Raw genomic sequence first — 13,012 nt, forward strand, 5'->3', positions numbered from 1 at the left:
GATCCCCTTCTCCTCCACGCCTTATCTCACCTTGGCTTCACGGACTCCGTCCTCTCCCGGTTCTCCTCTTATCCCTCTGGCCGGTCATTCGCGGTCTCCTTCGCAGGCTCCTCCTCCCGCTCCCACCCTCTAACTGTTGGAGTTCCTCAAGGGTCAGTTCTCGGCCCTCTTCTGTTCTCCATCTACACTCGCTCCCTTGGTGAACTCATTCGCTCCCACGGCTTCAAGTATCACCTCTATGCAGATGACACACAGATCTACATCTCTGCCCCTGTCCTCTCCCCCTCCCTTCAGGCTCCTATCTCCTCCTGCCTCCAGGAAGTCTCTTCCTGGATTATAGTAATGATAATAATGTTGGTATTTGTTAAACGCTTACTACATGCAGAGCACTGTTCTAAGCGCCGGGGTAGATACGGGGTGATCAGGTTGTCCCACGTGAGGCTCACGGTTAATCCCCATCTTACGGATGAGGTAATTGAGGTAAAGAGAAGTTAAGTGACTTGCCCACAGTCACACAGCTGACAAGGGGCAGAGCCGCATTCGAACCCATGACCTCCGATTCCCAAGCCCGTGCTCTTTCCACTGAGCCACGCTGCCGCCCGCCACCTAAAACTCAACATGTCCAAAACTGAGCTCCTCATCTTCCCTCCCAAGCCCTGTCCTCTCCCTGACTTCCCTACCACCGGGGACGGTACGACCATCCTTCCCGTCTCTCGGGCCCGCAACCTCGGTGTCATCCTTGACTCGGCTCTCTCTTTCACCCCACGCATCCGATCCGTCACCAGAACCTGTCGGTCTCACCTTTGTAATATCACCGAGATCCGCCCTTTCCTCTCCACCCAAAGGGCTATCTTACTGTTACGGGCTCTCATAATATCCCGGCTGGATTATCGTATCGGCCTTCTCTCTGATCTCCCTTCCTCCCGTCTCTCCCCGCTCCGGTCTATTCTTCATTCCGCTGCCCGGCTCATCTTTCTGCAGAAACGCTCTGGGCATGTCACTCCCCTTCTTAAAAACCTCCAGTGGTTGCCCATCAACCTCCACACGAAACAAAAACTTCTCACTCTAGGCTTCAAGGCTCTCCACCACTTGCCCCCTCCTACCTCTCCTCCCTTCTCTCTTTCTACCGCCCAGCCCGCAGGCTCCGCTCCTCCGCCGCCCACCTCCTCGCCGTCCCCCGTTCTCGCCTACCCCGCCGTCGACCCCTGGGCCACGTCCTCCCGCTGTCCTGGAATGTCCTCCCTCCTCACCTCCGCCAAACTAACTCTCTTCCCCTCTTCCAAGCCCTACTGAGAGCTCAACTCCTCCAAGAGGCCTTCCCAGACTGAGCTTCCCCTTTTCCCTCTGCACCTCCCTGCACCTCCCCTCAGCTAAGCCCCCTATCCCCCACTTGCCCTCTGCTCCTCTCCCTCTCCCTTTCCCTCCTCTCAGCACTGTGCTTGTCTGCTCATTTGCATATATTTTTACTACCCTATTTATTTTGTTAATGAGATATACCTCCCCTTGATTCTATTTATTGTTATCGTTTTCGTCTGTCTCCCCCGATTAGACCGTAAGCCCGTCAAAGGGCAGGGACTGTCTCTATCTGTTGCCGAATTGTGCATTCCAAGCGCTTGGTACAGTGATCTGCACATAGTAAGCGCTCAATAAACACTACTGAATGAATGAAGAGAAGAGTGAGAGAAGGAGGGAGTTGGAGGTAAGAAAAAGTGAAAAGGGGGAGAGGAAAAAATGGAAAAGACAAAAAGACAAAAGGGAGGAGGCTACAAATAGCAGAAAAAGAGAGAAAAGAAAGAGAGAGGAAAAACGAGACAAGGAGACGACGGGGGTGATCCAGAGGGAGGGAGATAGACATCTATGGGGACAGAGGGGAAAGAGACGGAGAAACGTGTGGGCTAAAAGAAGTTCTTTCCCGCGTTTGGCAGGCAGAATGAAATTGATGTCATCAGATGAGAGACTGAATGATTCTGTTTCCGTTCAACAGCTCCCAGACAACTAGGTGACTCACGGGGCCCCGTCTCCCGGAGACAGCACACTGGGAAAACCCACTTCAACTCCTTGCCAAGGCCCAGTTGAGAAATCGACAAGAAAGCTCCTCTTTTTAAATGCCAGGGGCCCGCGCCTGGGCCGCTCCAAGGGTCCTAGGGGACCACCGAGGAGGCTTTAATTGCCGGGACTTTTGCCTCTGTGGGCCTGGGCCTCCTGTTACGAAGAGGTCTGCCGCAACCCTGTCTCACTTCCTCAAACTGACGGCTCTTGGGGTCTTGGGGCAGGGGGGAGAGATGAGGGTCTACGATGGCTGGGTGTGTTACCCCCTCCTTAGCTCAAACTCTGATTTGATCCTTTGTGAAGCCCAGGGAGACAGCTTGTGCGGGGAAGCTTGTCTCTGAAGAAATGAGGCTGAGAATGGGCAGACACAGGCGTTGAGGAGGGAAATGACGGGAGGAAGAAGGGAAGGCATGAAATAGAACTCTTCTTCTTGCCGGCCTTTTGATTCCCCTGAGGTGGTCGGTTCGTTTGAAGTTCAATCCATCAAATATTTATTGAGCCAGATTTTCCCAGAAGGAAAGCTATTTGCCGTCTCTCTTTTGCACCAGAGGAGGGCAATGCTTGGCAAACACATCTGCAAATGTGCTAATTCATTCATTCAATAGTATTTATTGAGCGCTTACTATGTGCCGAGCACCGTACTAAGCGCCTGGAATGTACAATTCGGCAACAGATAGAGACAATCCCTGCCCAATGACTGGCTTACAGTCTAATCCGCTCGATGCACTCAATATCCCTCTAGAGTGTAAGTTCGTTGTGGGCAGGACATGTGTCTATCAATTCTGCGATGTTATTATGTTGTACTCTCCCAAGAGCAGAGCACAGTACAGCTCGAGCAGCGTGGCTTGGAGAAGCAGCGTGGCTAAGTGGATGGAAAATGGGTCTGGGATTCAGAAGGACCTGGGTCCTAATCCCAGCTCCGCCAAATGCCTGCTGTGTGACCTTGGGCAAGTCACTTCGCTTCTCTGTGCCTCAGTTCCCTCATCTGTAAAACGGGATTAAGATTGTGAGCCCAATGTGGGACAGGGACTGTGTCCAACCTGATTGACTTGTAATAATAATAATGATGGTGTTTGTTAAGCGCTTACTATGTGCAGAACACTGTTCTAAGCGCTAGAGGGGATACAGGGTGATCAGGTTGCCTCACGTGGGGCTCACATTTTTAATTCCCATTTTACAGATGAGGTAACTGAGGCACAGAGAAGTTAAGTGACTTGCCCAAAGTCGCACAGCTGACAGGCGGCAGAGCCGGGATTAGAACCCTTGACCTCTGACTCCCAAGCCTGGGCTCTTTCCACTGAGCCACGCTGCTTCTCCAGCACTTAGAACAGTGCTTGGCACATAGTAAGCACTTAACAACTACCATTATTATTTTTACAGTGCTCTGCACAGAGGAAATGCTCGATAAATTTGACTGTTTGACAGTAGACACCCCCTACCCGCCCCCCGCAGTGGCTTGAGAGGAGAGGTATGGACGCCTCACTTAGAACCAGGGAGTCCACTGGATGGAGGGGTATCCTAAAGGGTGAGGATTAAGATTAGAGAATCGGGGTGGGCTAATGGAAAGAATACAGCACTGGGAGTCAAGGCCCGCGTTCTAATTCCAGAACTGCCATCTGCCTGCTATGTGACCCTGGGCAAATCACAACTTCTCCGTGCCTCAGTTCCCTCATCTGTCGAATGGGTGTTAAATACCTGTTCTTCCCCCTTAGACTGTGAGCCCCATGCGAGACAGAGTCTGTGTCCAAACCGATTTTGATATACCTACCTCTGTGCTTTGCACAGCGCCTGACCCACAGTAAGGACTCAAAAGTCAGTCCATCATATTTATCGAGCACTTACCGTGTGCAGAACATTGGACTAAGTGCTTGGGAGAGTCGATAGAAGAGTAAATATTCTCTGCCCACGGTGAGCTCACAGTCTATCACTCTTCCCCCCCTACGTGTAATTTATTTTAATGTCTGTCTCCCTCTATAAATGGTAAGCTCCTTATAGCCAGGGATCACATCTACCAACTCTACTGTGTTGTTCATTCCCAAGTGCTCACGATGGTGCTCTGCACAGTATTGTAAGTGCTCAATAAATCCCACTGATTGATTGATTGATTGGGATGCAGTTGGGAAAGACCCGCCATTAGAGAAGGTGAACAATAGCTGTCCCTCCCCCTCATCTCCCTTCCTAGCCACCCCTTTGACGCTTCCTTAATTTTCCGTCCTCCAGATCCAGTCGAGCGGCGTGGCTCAGTGGAACGAGCACGGGCTTGGGAGTCCGAGGTCACGGGTTCGAATCCCGCCTCTGCCACTTGTCAGCTGTGTGACTGTGGGCAAGTCACTTCTGTGCCTCAGTTCCCTCATCTGAAAAATGGGGATTAAGACTGTGACGTGGGACAACCTGATTTCTCTGTATCTTCCCCAGCGCTTAGAACAGTGCTCTGCACATAGTAAGTGCTTAACAAATACCAACATTATTATTATTATTGTTATTAAACTGAGGCAGCGAGGTCCAATGGAAAGAGCATGGGATTGGGAGTCAAGAGACACAGGTTCTAATCCTATCTGTGCCACTTGCCAGCTGTGCCATCTTGGGTGAGTCACTTAATCTCTCTGTATCTCAGGTTCCTCATCCGTAAAATGAGAATTAAAATATCCGATTGCTCTCCCTTTTAGACTATGAACCTCACGCGGGACAGAGACTGTTTTGTCTGATAAACTTAAATTCGATGGGCAAGCAACGTGGCTCAGCGGAAAGAGCCCGGGTTTGGGAGTCAGAGGTCATGGGTTTGAATCCCGGCTCTGCCACTTGCCAGCTGTGTGACTGTGGGCAAGTCACTTCACTTCTCTGTGCCTCAGTTACCTCATCTGTAAAATGGGGATTAACTGTGAGCCTCACGTGGGACAACCTGATGACCCTGTATCTACCCCAGCGCTTAGAACAGTGCTCTGCACATAGTAAGCGCTTAACAAATACCAACATTATTATTATTAACCCAGCACTTAGCACGGTAAGTGTTTAATAAGTATTATCATTAGTCAATCAATAGTATTTATTCATTCATTCATTCAATAGTATTTATTGAGTGCTTACTGTGTGCAGAGCACTATACTCAACACTCAGGAGAATGCAATAAAAAAGAGTTGGTAGACAGGTTCCTTGCCCCCAATGAGCTTACAATCCAGAGGGAATTATTATCATTTTCCTTATTATATTATCATTATCATTATTTCATTATAGAATGGTTGATTTTTCTTCTCTCCTCAATCTCTTTACTTTTCTCCTCCCCGCTTTTCTCCTCTCCTGCCCCCACCCAATGCGAGATCTAAGTTCAAAGAAGCCATCAAGGGTCTCTTCTGCTCTCACGGTCAATCGTGACTTGACTTGACGTTCTCCCGCTGCCGTGCATTTGGCAATCATCTCCGCCTCGTTCTCTTCCAACTCTCCCTCAGCGAGAGAGGAAGAAGCCTTGACAGCTGCGAAGTCGGGACTTTCTCTCGTTGAAATGCATTAATTTGTAAATATCTTCATTTATATGCAAATGTGGAATTCCTTGCCTCCTGTCCTCCCAAACCGTCCTGGTAATAAGATGTTCAGCCCGGCTTTCAACCTGTCTTCCTTTCATGTAACATTTAGGTGGTTGGGTGTCTTTGTATTATTATTTGATTCGATTTTAAAAGCCTTCTTTCTCGGCGCGCAAGCCTTGGCATCCTCCCCCCTTTCCCTCCTCTGATGAGACCAGGTAAGAGACCCCATTGTATTCACAAAGCTGACTGGAAGCATCCATCAAGGAGCTCTCGGTGAGCGGAGAGAGCACGGCCCCGGATATCCAACTGTCTCGTGGCCCAGCGGGGCGAGGGATAACAGCAGCCACGGAATCTGACGGTCGGCCCTGGCAGAGATCTCCAGTGGAGCGGAGATGAAGGAGAAGGGAGGCGACACAGTGAGGGGAGACCGGGGACAGGTGAGAGGCCTGTGACCCCTAAGGATCGCCTCCGAAAACTCACGTTCTCGTCCCACTGGCCCAAACTAAAAAGCTCCGTGGGTTTTCCGCCTTGGGTCGGAGACCTGACCTGCCTCTCCCTATCGACCACCGAGGCCCTGAAGGAGGCCGCGGTGTGGGAAGAGGGGTTACTGGAGCAGAGCTTGTCCCGGGAGAATGTCAGTTCCGTCTCTCCCTGCGGCAGCACGAGGCGCTCACGTCAACCGTTACGGTTGTTCTGGTCCTCGTTCGGTGCTTACCGTGTGCCAGTCACCGTTCTCAGCGCTGCGGCAGATTAGCTGATCGGGTCAGACTCAGCACCTGCACCACATGGGGCTCACGGTCTTAGTGGGGATGACAGTTGTTAAATCCCTCTTTTCCAGATGAGGCCCAGAGAAGTGAAGTGACTTGTCCCAGGTCACCCAGCAAGCCAAGTGGCAGAACTGGGATTCGAAGCCAGGAACTCTGACTCCCAGGCTCACACCTTCTCCACCTGCACATCCTACCTCATCCCTTCGCTCCTTATCAAAGCACTTGGCCCCTCTCTTCTTCCCTTCTTCACCACCCTCTTTAACTGTTTGCTCTCCAGGGGCTTCTTCCCCACTTTCAAACATGTTCATGGCGTCCCTATCCCCCCCAGAAAGCCTTCCTTGGCCTCAGGGCTCCCTCCGGTTATCACGCCATCTCCCTCCTTCGATTACTCTCCAAACTCCTGCAACAAGTTTGTCTACACCTCTGTCTCTACTTCTCCTCCAATTCTCTCTTTGATCCCAGATAGATAGAGATAGAGAGAGATACAGATAGAGAAACAGCATGGCTCAGTGGAAAGAGCACGGGCTTGGGAGTCAGGAGTCATGGGTTCGAATTCCGGCTCCGCCGCTTCTCAGCTGTGTGACTGTGGGCAAGTAGTTAACTTCTCTGTGCCTCAGTTACCTCATCTGTAAAATGGGGATTAAGACTGTGAGCCTCACGTGGGACAACCTGATTACCCCGTATCTACCCCAGTGTTTAGAACAGAGCTCTGCACATAGTAAGCGCTTAACAAATACCAACATTATTGTTGTTAGATATTAGATACTGCTCTCTCAAAGGTTATTCATTCAGTGGTATTTACTGAGAGCTTACTGTGTGCAAAGCACTGCTCTAAGCGCTTGGGAGAGTATAATGCAACAATACAAAGACATATTCCAGGCCTACCATGAGCTTACCTCTCCTTCTTGCCAAATCCAGCAGGCTCTACGCCATCCTCATCCTCCTCGACCTCTCAGCTGCCTTCGACAGCTGCCTTCTCCTGGAAAAATTTTCCAACCTGAGCTTCACTGACACGGTCCTCTCCTGGTTCTCCTCTTATCTCTCTGGCTGCTCATCCTCAGTCTGTTTCACGGGCTCCTCCTCTGCCTCCCACCCCAAAATATGGGAGTCCGTCAGAGCTCAGTTCTGGGTTCCCTTCTGTTCTCCATCTACGTCCACTCTCTTGGGGAACTCATTCACTCCCATGAGTTCAACTACCACGTCCAGTCTGTCAATTGTATTTATTGAGCATTTACTGCGTGCAGAGCACTCTACTAAACCCTTGGTGAGTAAAATGTAACAGCCACATTCCCTGGCCACGATAAACTTTCAGTATAGAGGGGGAGACAGACCTTTAAATAAATAATAAGATTACAAATAGATACTTCAGTGCTGTGGAGCTGGGTGGAGGGAATAATAATGAGAATAATAATGTTATTTGCTAAGCGCTTACTATGTGTCGATCACCGTTCTGTGTGCTGGGGCAGATACAAGCTAATCGCGTTGGACATAGTCTCTGTCCCACATGGGACTCGCAGTCACAATCCCCCTTTTACAGATGAGGTAACTGAGGCACAGAGAAATAAAGTGATTTCACACAGCGGACCAGTGAGGGAGCTGGGATGTGAACCTAGGTCATCTGACTCCCAGGCCTTGCCCTAACCAGTGGGCCAAAGGAATGACGAAAGGAAGCAAGTCAAGGTGACGCAGAAGGGAAAGGAGTGGGAGAAGAGGAAAGGAGGGCTTTGTCGGGGAAGATAATGAGGATGATTCCTAAATACACCTCTCCAGCCCCGGGGATCACTGACTACTCGCCAATTCTCTGGTGGCATGTAGCTACTCTGGGGCGGCCCTGGGGATGGGGATTCTGGGGTCTCAGGAGATCCAGTCTGGGAGGGCATGGTACAATGCTGTACACACAGTACGCACTCAATAAATATGATTGACTGACTGACCGACTGACTCCGGGCACTGGGATTCCCTCCTGGATCTGGGGCGGTTCTGGGGCTTTCCATGTTCTGATGGGCTTACGGGAGTTGTTGGGGACGAGCCAACCCTCTCTTTCCAGAGCCTGTTGGAAGGCCAAGCTCACCCAGCCCTGTGGGGATCTCTGGGGGCAAGAGCTGAGCTAACCTTGGACCCTGGCTTCCTGAATTACAGAGCAGATGTCCCAGGTGTGGAGACTCCTCATTGTGGTGGTATTTGTTAAGTGCTTACTATGTACCATGCACTGTACTAGACACTGGGTGGATACGGGCAAATTGGGTTGGACACAGTCCCTGTCCCACATGGGATTCAAATGATTAATAATAATAATAATAATAGCTAATATCATGGTATTTGTTAAGCACTTACTATGTTCCAGGCACAGTACTAAGTGCTGGGGCCGATACAAGCAAATCGGGTCGGACACAGTCTTTGTCCCAAATGGGGCTCACAGTCTCGATCCCCATTTTACAGAAGAGGTAACTGAGGCACAGAGACGTGAAATGACTTGCCCAAGGTCACACAGCAGACAAGCGACAGAGCCAGGATTCTGACTCCGGGGACCTGTGCTCTATCCACTACGCCATGCATCGTCCCACTATGCCATACTGCTTTGCAGCATGGCCTGATCCCCATTTTGCAGATGAGGGAACTGAGGCTCAGAGAAGTGACTCACCCAAGGTTACACAGCGGACAAGCGGGGGGTGGCAGGATTAGAACCCAGGTCCTCATGGCTAACCGACTCACTCAGCTTGTTGTTGCCAGATGCTGGGGCCTCGGGCAAGGGCCCAGAATCTTTCACTGCCTTTCACAGTGGCCCTTCCACCACGAGGAGCTATCTGTCAAGCGCTTAGTACAGTGCTCAAGCGCTTAGTGCAGTGCTCAAGCACTTAGTACAGTGTTCTGCACATAGTAAGTGCTCAATAAATACTACTGAATGCATGAATGAATCACCCCTCCTCAATCAGTGGTGTGGGCAGGGAACGCGTCTACCAGGTCTGCTATACTGTACGCTCCCAAACACTTAGGGCAGTGCTCTGCACACAGTAAGCGTTCAATAAATACCACTGATTGCCCGATCGATGCTTACTGAGCTCTTTCTGTGTGTACTCAGAGCTTGGGAGAGTGCACTGAAGGGAGTAGACATGCTCTGCCTTCAAGGAGTTTACAGTCTAGTGGGGTGACAGACATTAAAATGAATCACAGGGGAGGGAAGCAACTGAGTAGGTGGCTAAGCTTAAATCCTGCGGAATGGGAATGTTAGGAAATACCTAAGTGCTTAGGGATCAGTAAATCATATTGAGCGCTTACTGTGCGCAGAGCACTGTACTAAGCACTCGGGAGAGTACAATATTAAAAATAGACACATTCCCTGTCCACAGTGAGTTCACAGTTTACAGTCTAGAGGGGTGGGAGTCAATTCATGGGAGAGGCATTAGGGAGGGAAAATAGGGTGGGGAGGGGATGAAAGCTTAGTCCAGGGAGGCTTTCTAGAGAAAATATGATTTCAGTAGGGCTTTGAAGATGGGGAAAGTGTTGGGACTTCCACGCAGCAGGGCAGGTGTGAGCACAGGGTTGAAGGTGGGTGAGGAGAGAGCGAGGGGTGGTGAGTAGGTTGGTGTTAGGGGAATGAAGTACGCAGGCTGGGTGGAAGCGGAATGAGGAGAAGTAAGGGGAGAGAGTTGGTTGAGAGCCTTGAATCTGACGGGAAGGAGTTTCTGCTTGACGCGGAGATGGATGAGCAATGGTTATTGGTGGCGATCTAGCTCGGATCCTTGAAGCCCTAGCTTCTGGGGCTCCCGGTACTTGTGCTATATCAGCTCCGAGTCTCAGAAGCTGGGGGCAAGAGGGAGAAGGCTGCGGGCATTTTAAAGGCCAGATTTTTGGGTGGCACCTGAAGCTACCGATGTTCGAGAGCACTTGGGTTTGCCCCACAATTTAGCACGAACACGTGTGACTCAGCTTGACTGTTTAGTGTAGATATGATTCAACACTTGTGGAGGTCTCTCCCTCATGGGTGTCGGGGCCTGGAAAAAACTCTTCTACCTCCCTACTTCCATTCCCCTCCAATCACCCCCGGTGGATCTTGAGCAAACTCTACCCAGACCACCCAAATCCTGCCAGATTCGGGGATGTCGCCGCTGTTTTCCACCACTGCTGGGACCCAGGAGAAGAGAGGAACTCTCACCTCACGGTGGACTGGTACACCAGGTCTTCTCTCTTGCGGTAGTTCTCCATGTGAGAGTAGTTGGTGGAGAACATGGCGTCAAACGTGAAGATCTTCTGTTTGATGGTTCCTCCGTCGGTCACCTGCCAGTGAAATACAAAAGCCCCGGAATGAACAGCAGGACAGGTCCAGCCAGACTCTTCCCTCACACCACCCGTTACCAAATTTCCTACGGTATGACGTTTGGTATTTACTTGACTCCAAACCCCATGTTCGGCCCTCAACCGATCAAGAATATGTACGGAGTGACTACTAAGGGGGGGTGTAGGGAGGAAGCACGGCTTAATGAATAAAGCACGGGCCTGGGAGTCAGAAGGTCATGAGTTCTAATCCCCGCTCCGCCACTTGTCAGCTGTGTGGACTTGGGTAAGTCACTGCACTTCTCTGGGCCTCAGTTCCCTCAGCTGTAAAATGGGGATTAAGACTGTGAGCCCCATGCGGGACGGGGACTGTGTCCAACTTGATTAGCTTATAACTACTCCAGTGCTTAGTAGAGTGCCTGGCACGTAGTAAGCGATTAATAAATACTATAATCATTGTTATCATTATGTCTCATAGTACGTAGTTGGGAGAGTCCAGCAGAAACCAGATGCAGACTCCCCGCCCCCTTGGAGCTCCCAGTCTAATGGAGGAGACTGAAAAAATGTATTTTTTAAATAGGCACAGGCAAATATAACGGGAAGTAACTCAACTCTAACCGACGTAACAGCACAGCGGATGACTGAATGAACGAAAGAAAATCCAAACAAAAATATAATGATTTATAGTCAAGTGACGACCGAATGGCTGCCTACAGTCTCCGGATTCGGGTGGGGAAATAGTTGTTGGCTATAGTCTTTGAGGACCTCTGGGATGGGCGTTTTTCTGAAGAAGAGCTTCCTCTGGAATGATTCACCATCTCTTCTGGTTCAAGAGGGGCTCTGTGACTTGGGGCAAGCTACCTACCTTCTCTGGTCAGTTTCTTCATCTGTAAAAGTGGGGATTAAATGAATGCCTGTTCTCCCTTCCCCTTGAACTGTGAACCACACGAGGGACAGATACTATATCTGACCTGCCAGCATTTTATCTACCCTTGTGCTTAATTCAGTGATCGACACATAGTAAGTGCTTACTGATAATAATAATAATAACTTTGGTATTTGTTTAGCACCTTACTATGTGCCAGGCACTGATCTAAATGCGGGGGTAAATACAAGTAAATTGAGTTGGACTGTCTCACTTGTAGCTCACAGTCTTAACTCCCACTTTATAAATGAGGGCACTGAGGCTCAGAAAAGTAATAATGTTGGTATTTGTTAAGCGCTTACTATGTGCAGAGCACTGTTCTAAGCGCTGGGGCAGATACAGGGTAATCAGGTTGTCCCACGTGAGGCTCACAGTCTTAATCCCCATTTTCCAGATGAGGTAACTGAGGCACAGAGAAGTTAAGTGACTTGCCCACAGTCACACAGCTGACAGGTGGCGGAGTCGGGATTAGAACGCAGGTCCTTCGGACTCCTAGGCCGGTGCTCTATCCACTAGACCACGCTGCTTTTCAGGAAATAATTAATACCACTCCGTGACAGGATTGGGCTGGATTGGGTTGTTAGAGAGGAAAGTGAGTGATGTTAGGCGTAGAAGGATGTATAATAATGTTGGTATTTGTTAAGCGCTATGTGCAGAGCACTGTTCTAAGCGCTGGGGTAGATACAGGGTAATCTGGTAGTCCCAGGTGAGGCTCACAGTTCATCCCCATTTTACAGAGAACAGTCTCAGCACGCCTCATGGGGGCACGTGAATCCACCGGCTGGGTCTCCTCCAACCATCCTGGGACTGGTTAGGAGCTGCCTGGGCTTTTCTGCTTTGAGGGGAGGGAAAAGGAGGGCTTCCTCCCTTCGGCCACCACTCCGGAACCTGGACAGACAAGGAGGGAGAAGGACCTCCTGCCGGAGCAACCTCAACTGCACGCACGCTTCCTCCTTCAACCACAGAGCCCTCCACCTCCTCTCCGTCCCCTCGAGAGACAACAGACCTAGGGTCAGGAGATAGGGAGGGAAAGCTGGAATGGCGTCTTTTCAGTTTGGGAGGAAAGTATGAGCATTTCCAGTGGATAATCCACTGCACGCTCAGCCACCCCTCATATGTGCTCCCGTGGTCCGTCTGGGTCCCTTCCCCCAGAGGTTCACAGAACTTCGCCTCCCTCTCCCCGGCACCGCCCCCTGCTCGGGAGGTCGGGTGAACTCGTAATTTAAACTACGAAGACGATCGATCCGGAGCCACATTTTCCTCTCGTTTACTGGATCATCTTGAAGGATTTCACTTGATTAATGTTTAGTAGAACAAAACGTGCCAATTCGCGGTGGACGCTTCTCAAGCCTATCATCAGTCTAAAGCATCATGGGACAACCATAATGGCTCCTAAACATCTCCTCCAAAAGGCCTTTCCTTATAAAACCCTCCATCCCCCGACTTCCTCTCCTTTCTGCGTCGTCTATGCCCTTGGATCT

The 13,012-nt window shown here is 50.3% G+C and overlaps 1 protein-coding gene across 3 annotated transcripts in view; it reads right to left on the reverse strand.

Moving 5' to 3' along the window:
- IGSF21 (immunoglobin superfamily member 21) overlaps positions 1 to 13,012 on the reverse strand; it is a 404,504-nt gene that overhangs the window by 130,265 nt on the left and 261,227 nt on the right. For all 3 annotated transcript variants that reach the window (XM_029066236.2, XM_029066237.2, XM_029066238.2), the window contains one exon: positions 10,488 to 10,609. In XM_029066236.2, coding sequence (XP_028922069.1) covers positions 10,488 to 10,609 — 122 coding nt within the window. The remainder of the gene's footprint in view (positions 1 to 10,487; positions 10,610 to 13,012) is intronic.

Source organism: Ornithorhynchus anatinus, chromosome 5, assembly GCF_004115215.2.
Source record: "Ornithorhynchus anatinus isolate Pmale09 chromosome 5, mOrnAna1.pri.v4, whole genome shotgun sequence".
In the NCBI taxonomy this organism is placed as follows: domain Eukaryota; kingdom Metazoa; phylum Chordata; class Mammalia; order Monotremata; family Ornithorhynchidae; genus Ornithorhynchus; species Ornithorhynchus anatinus.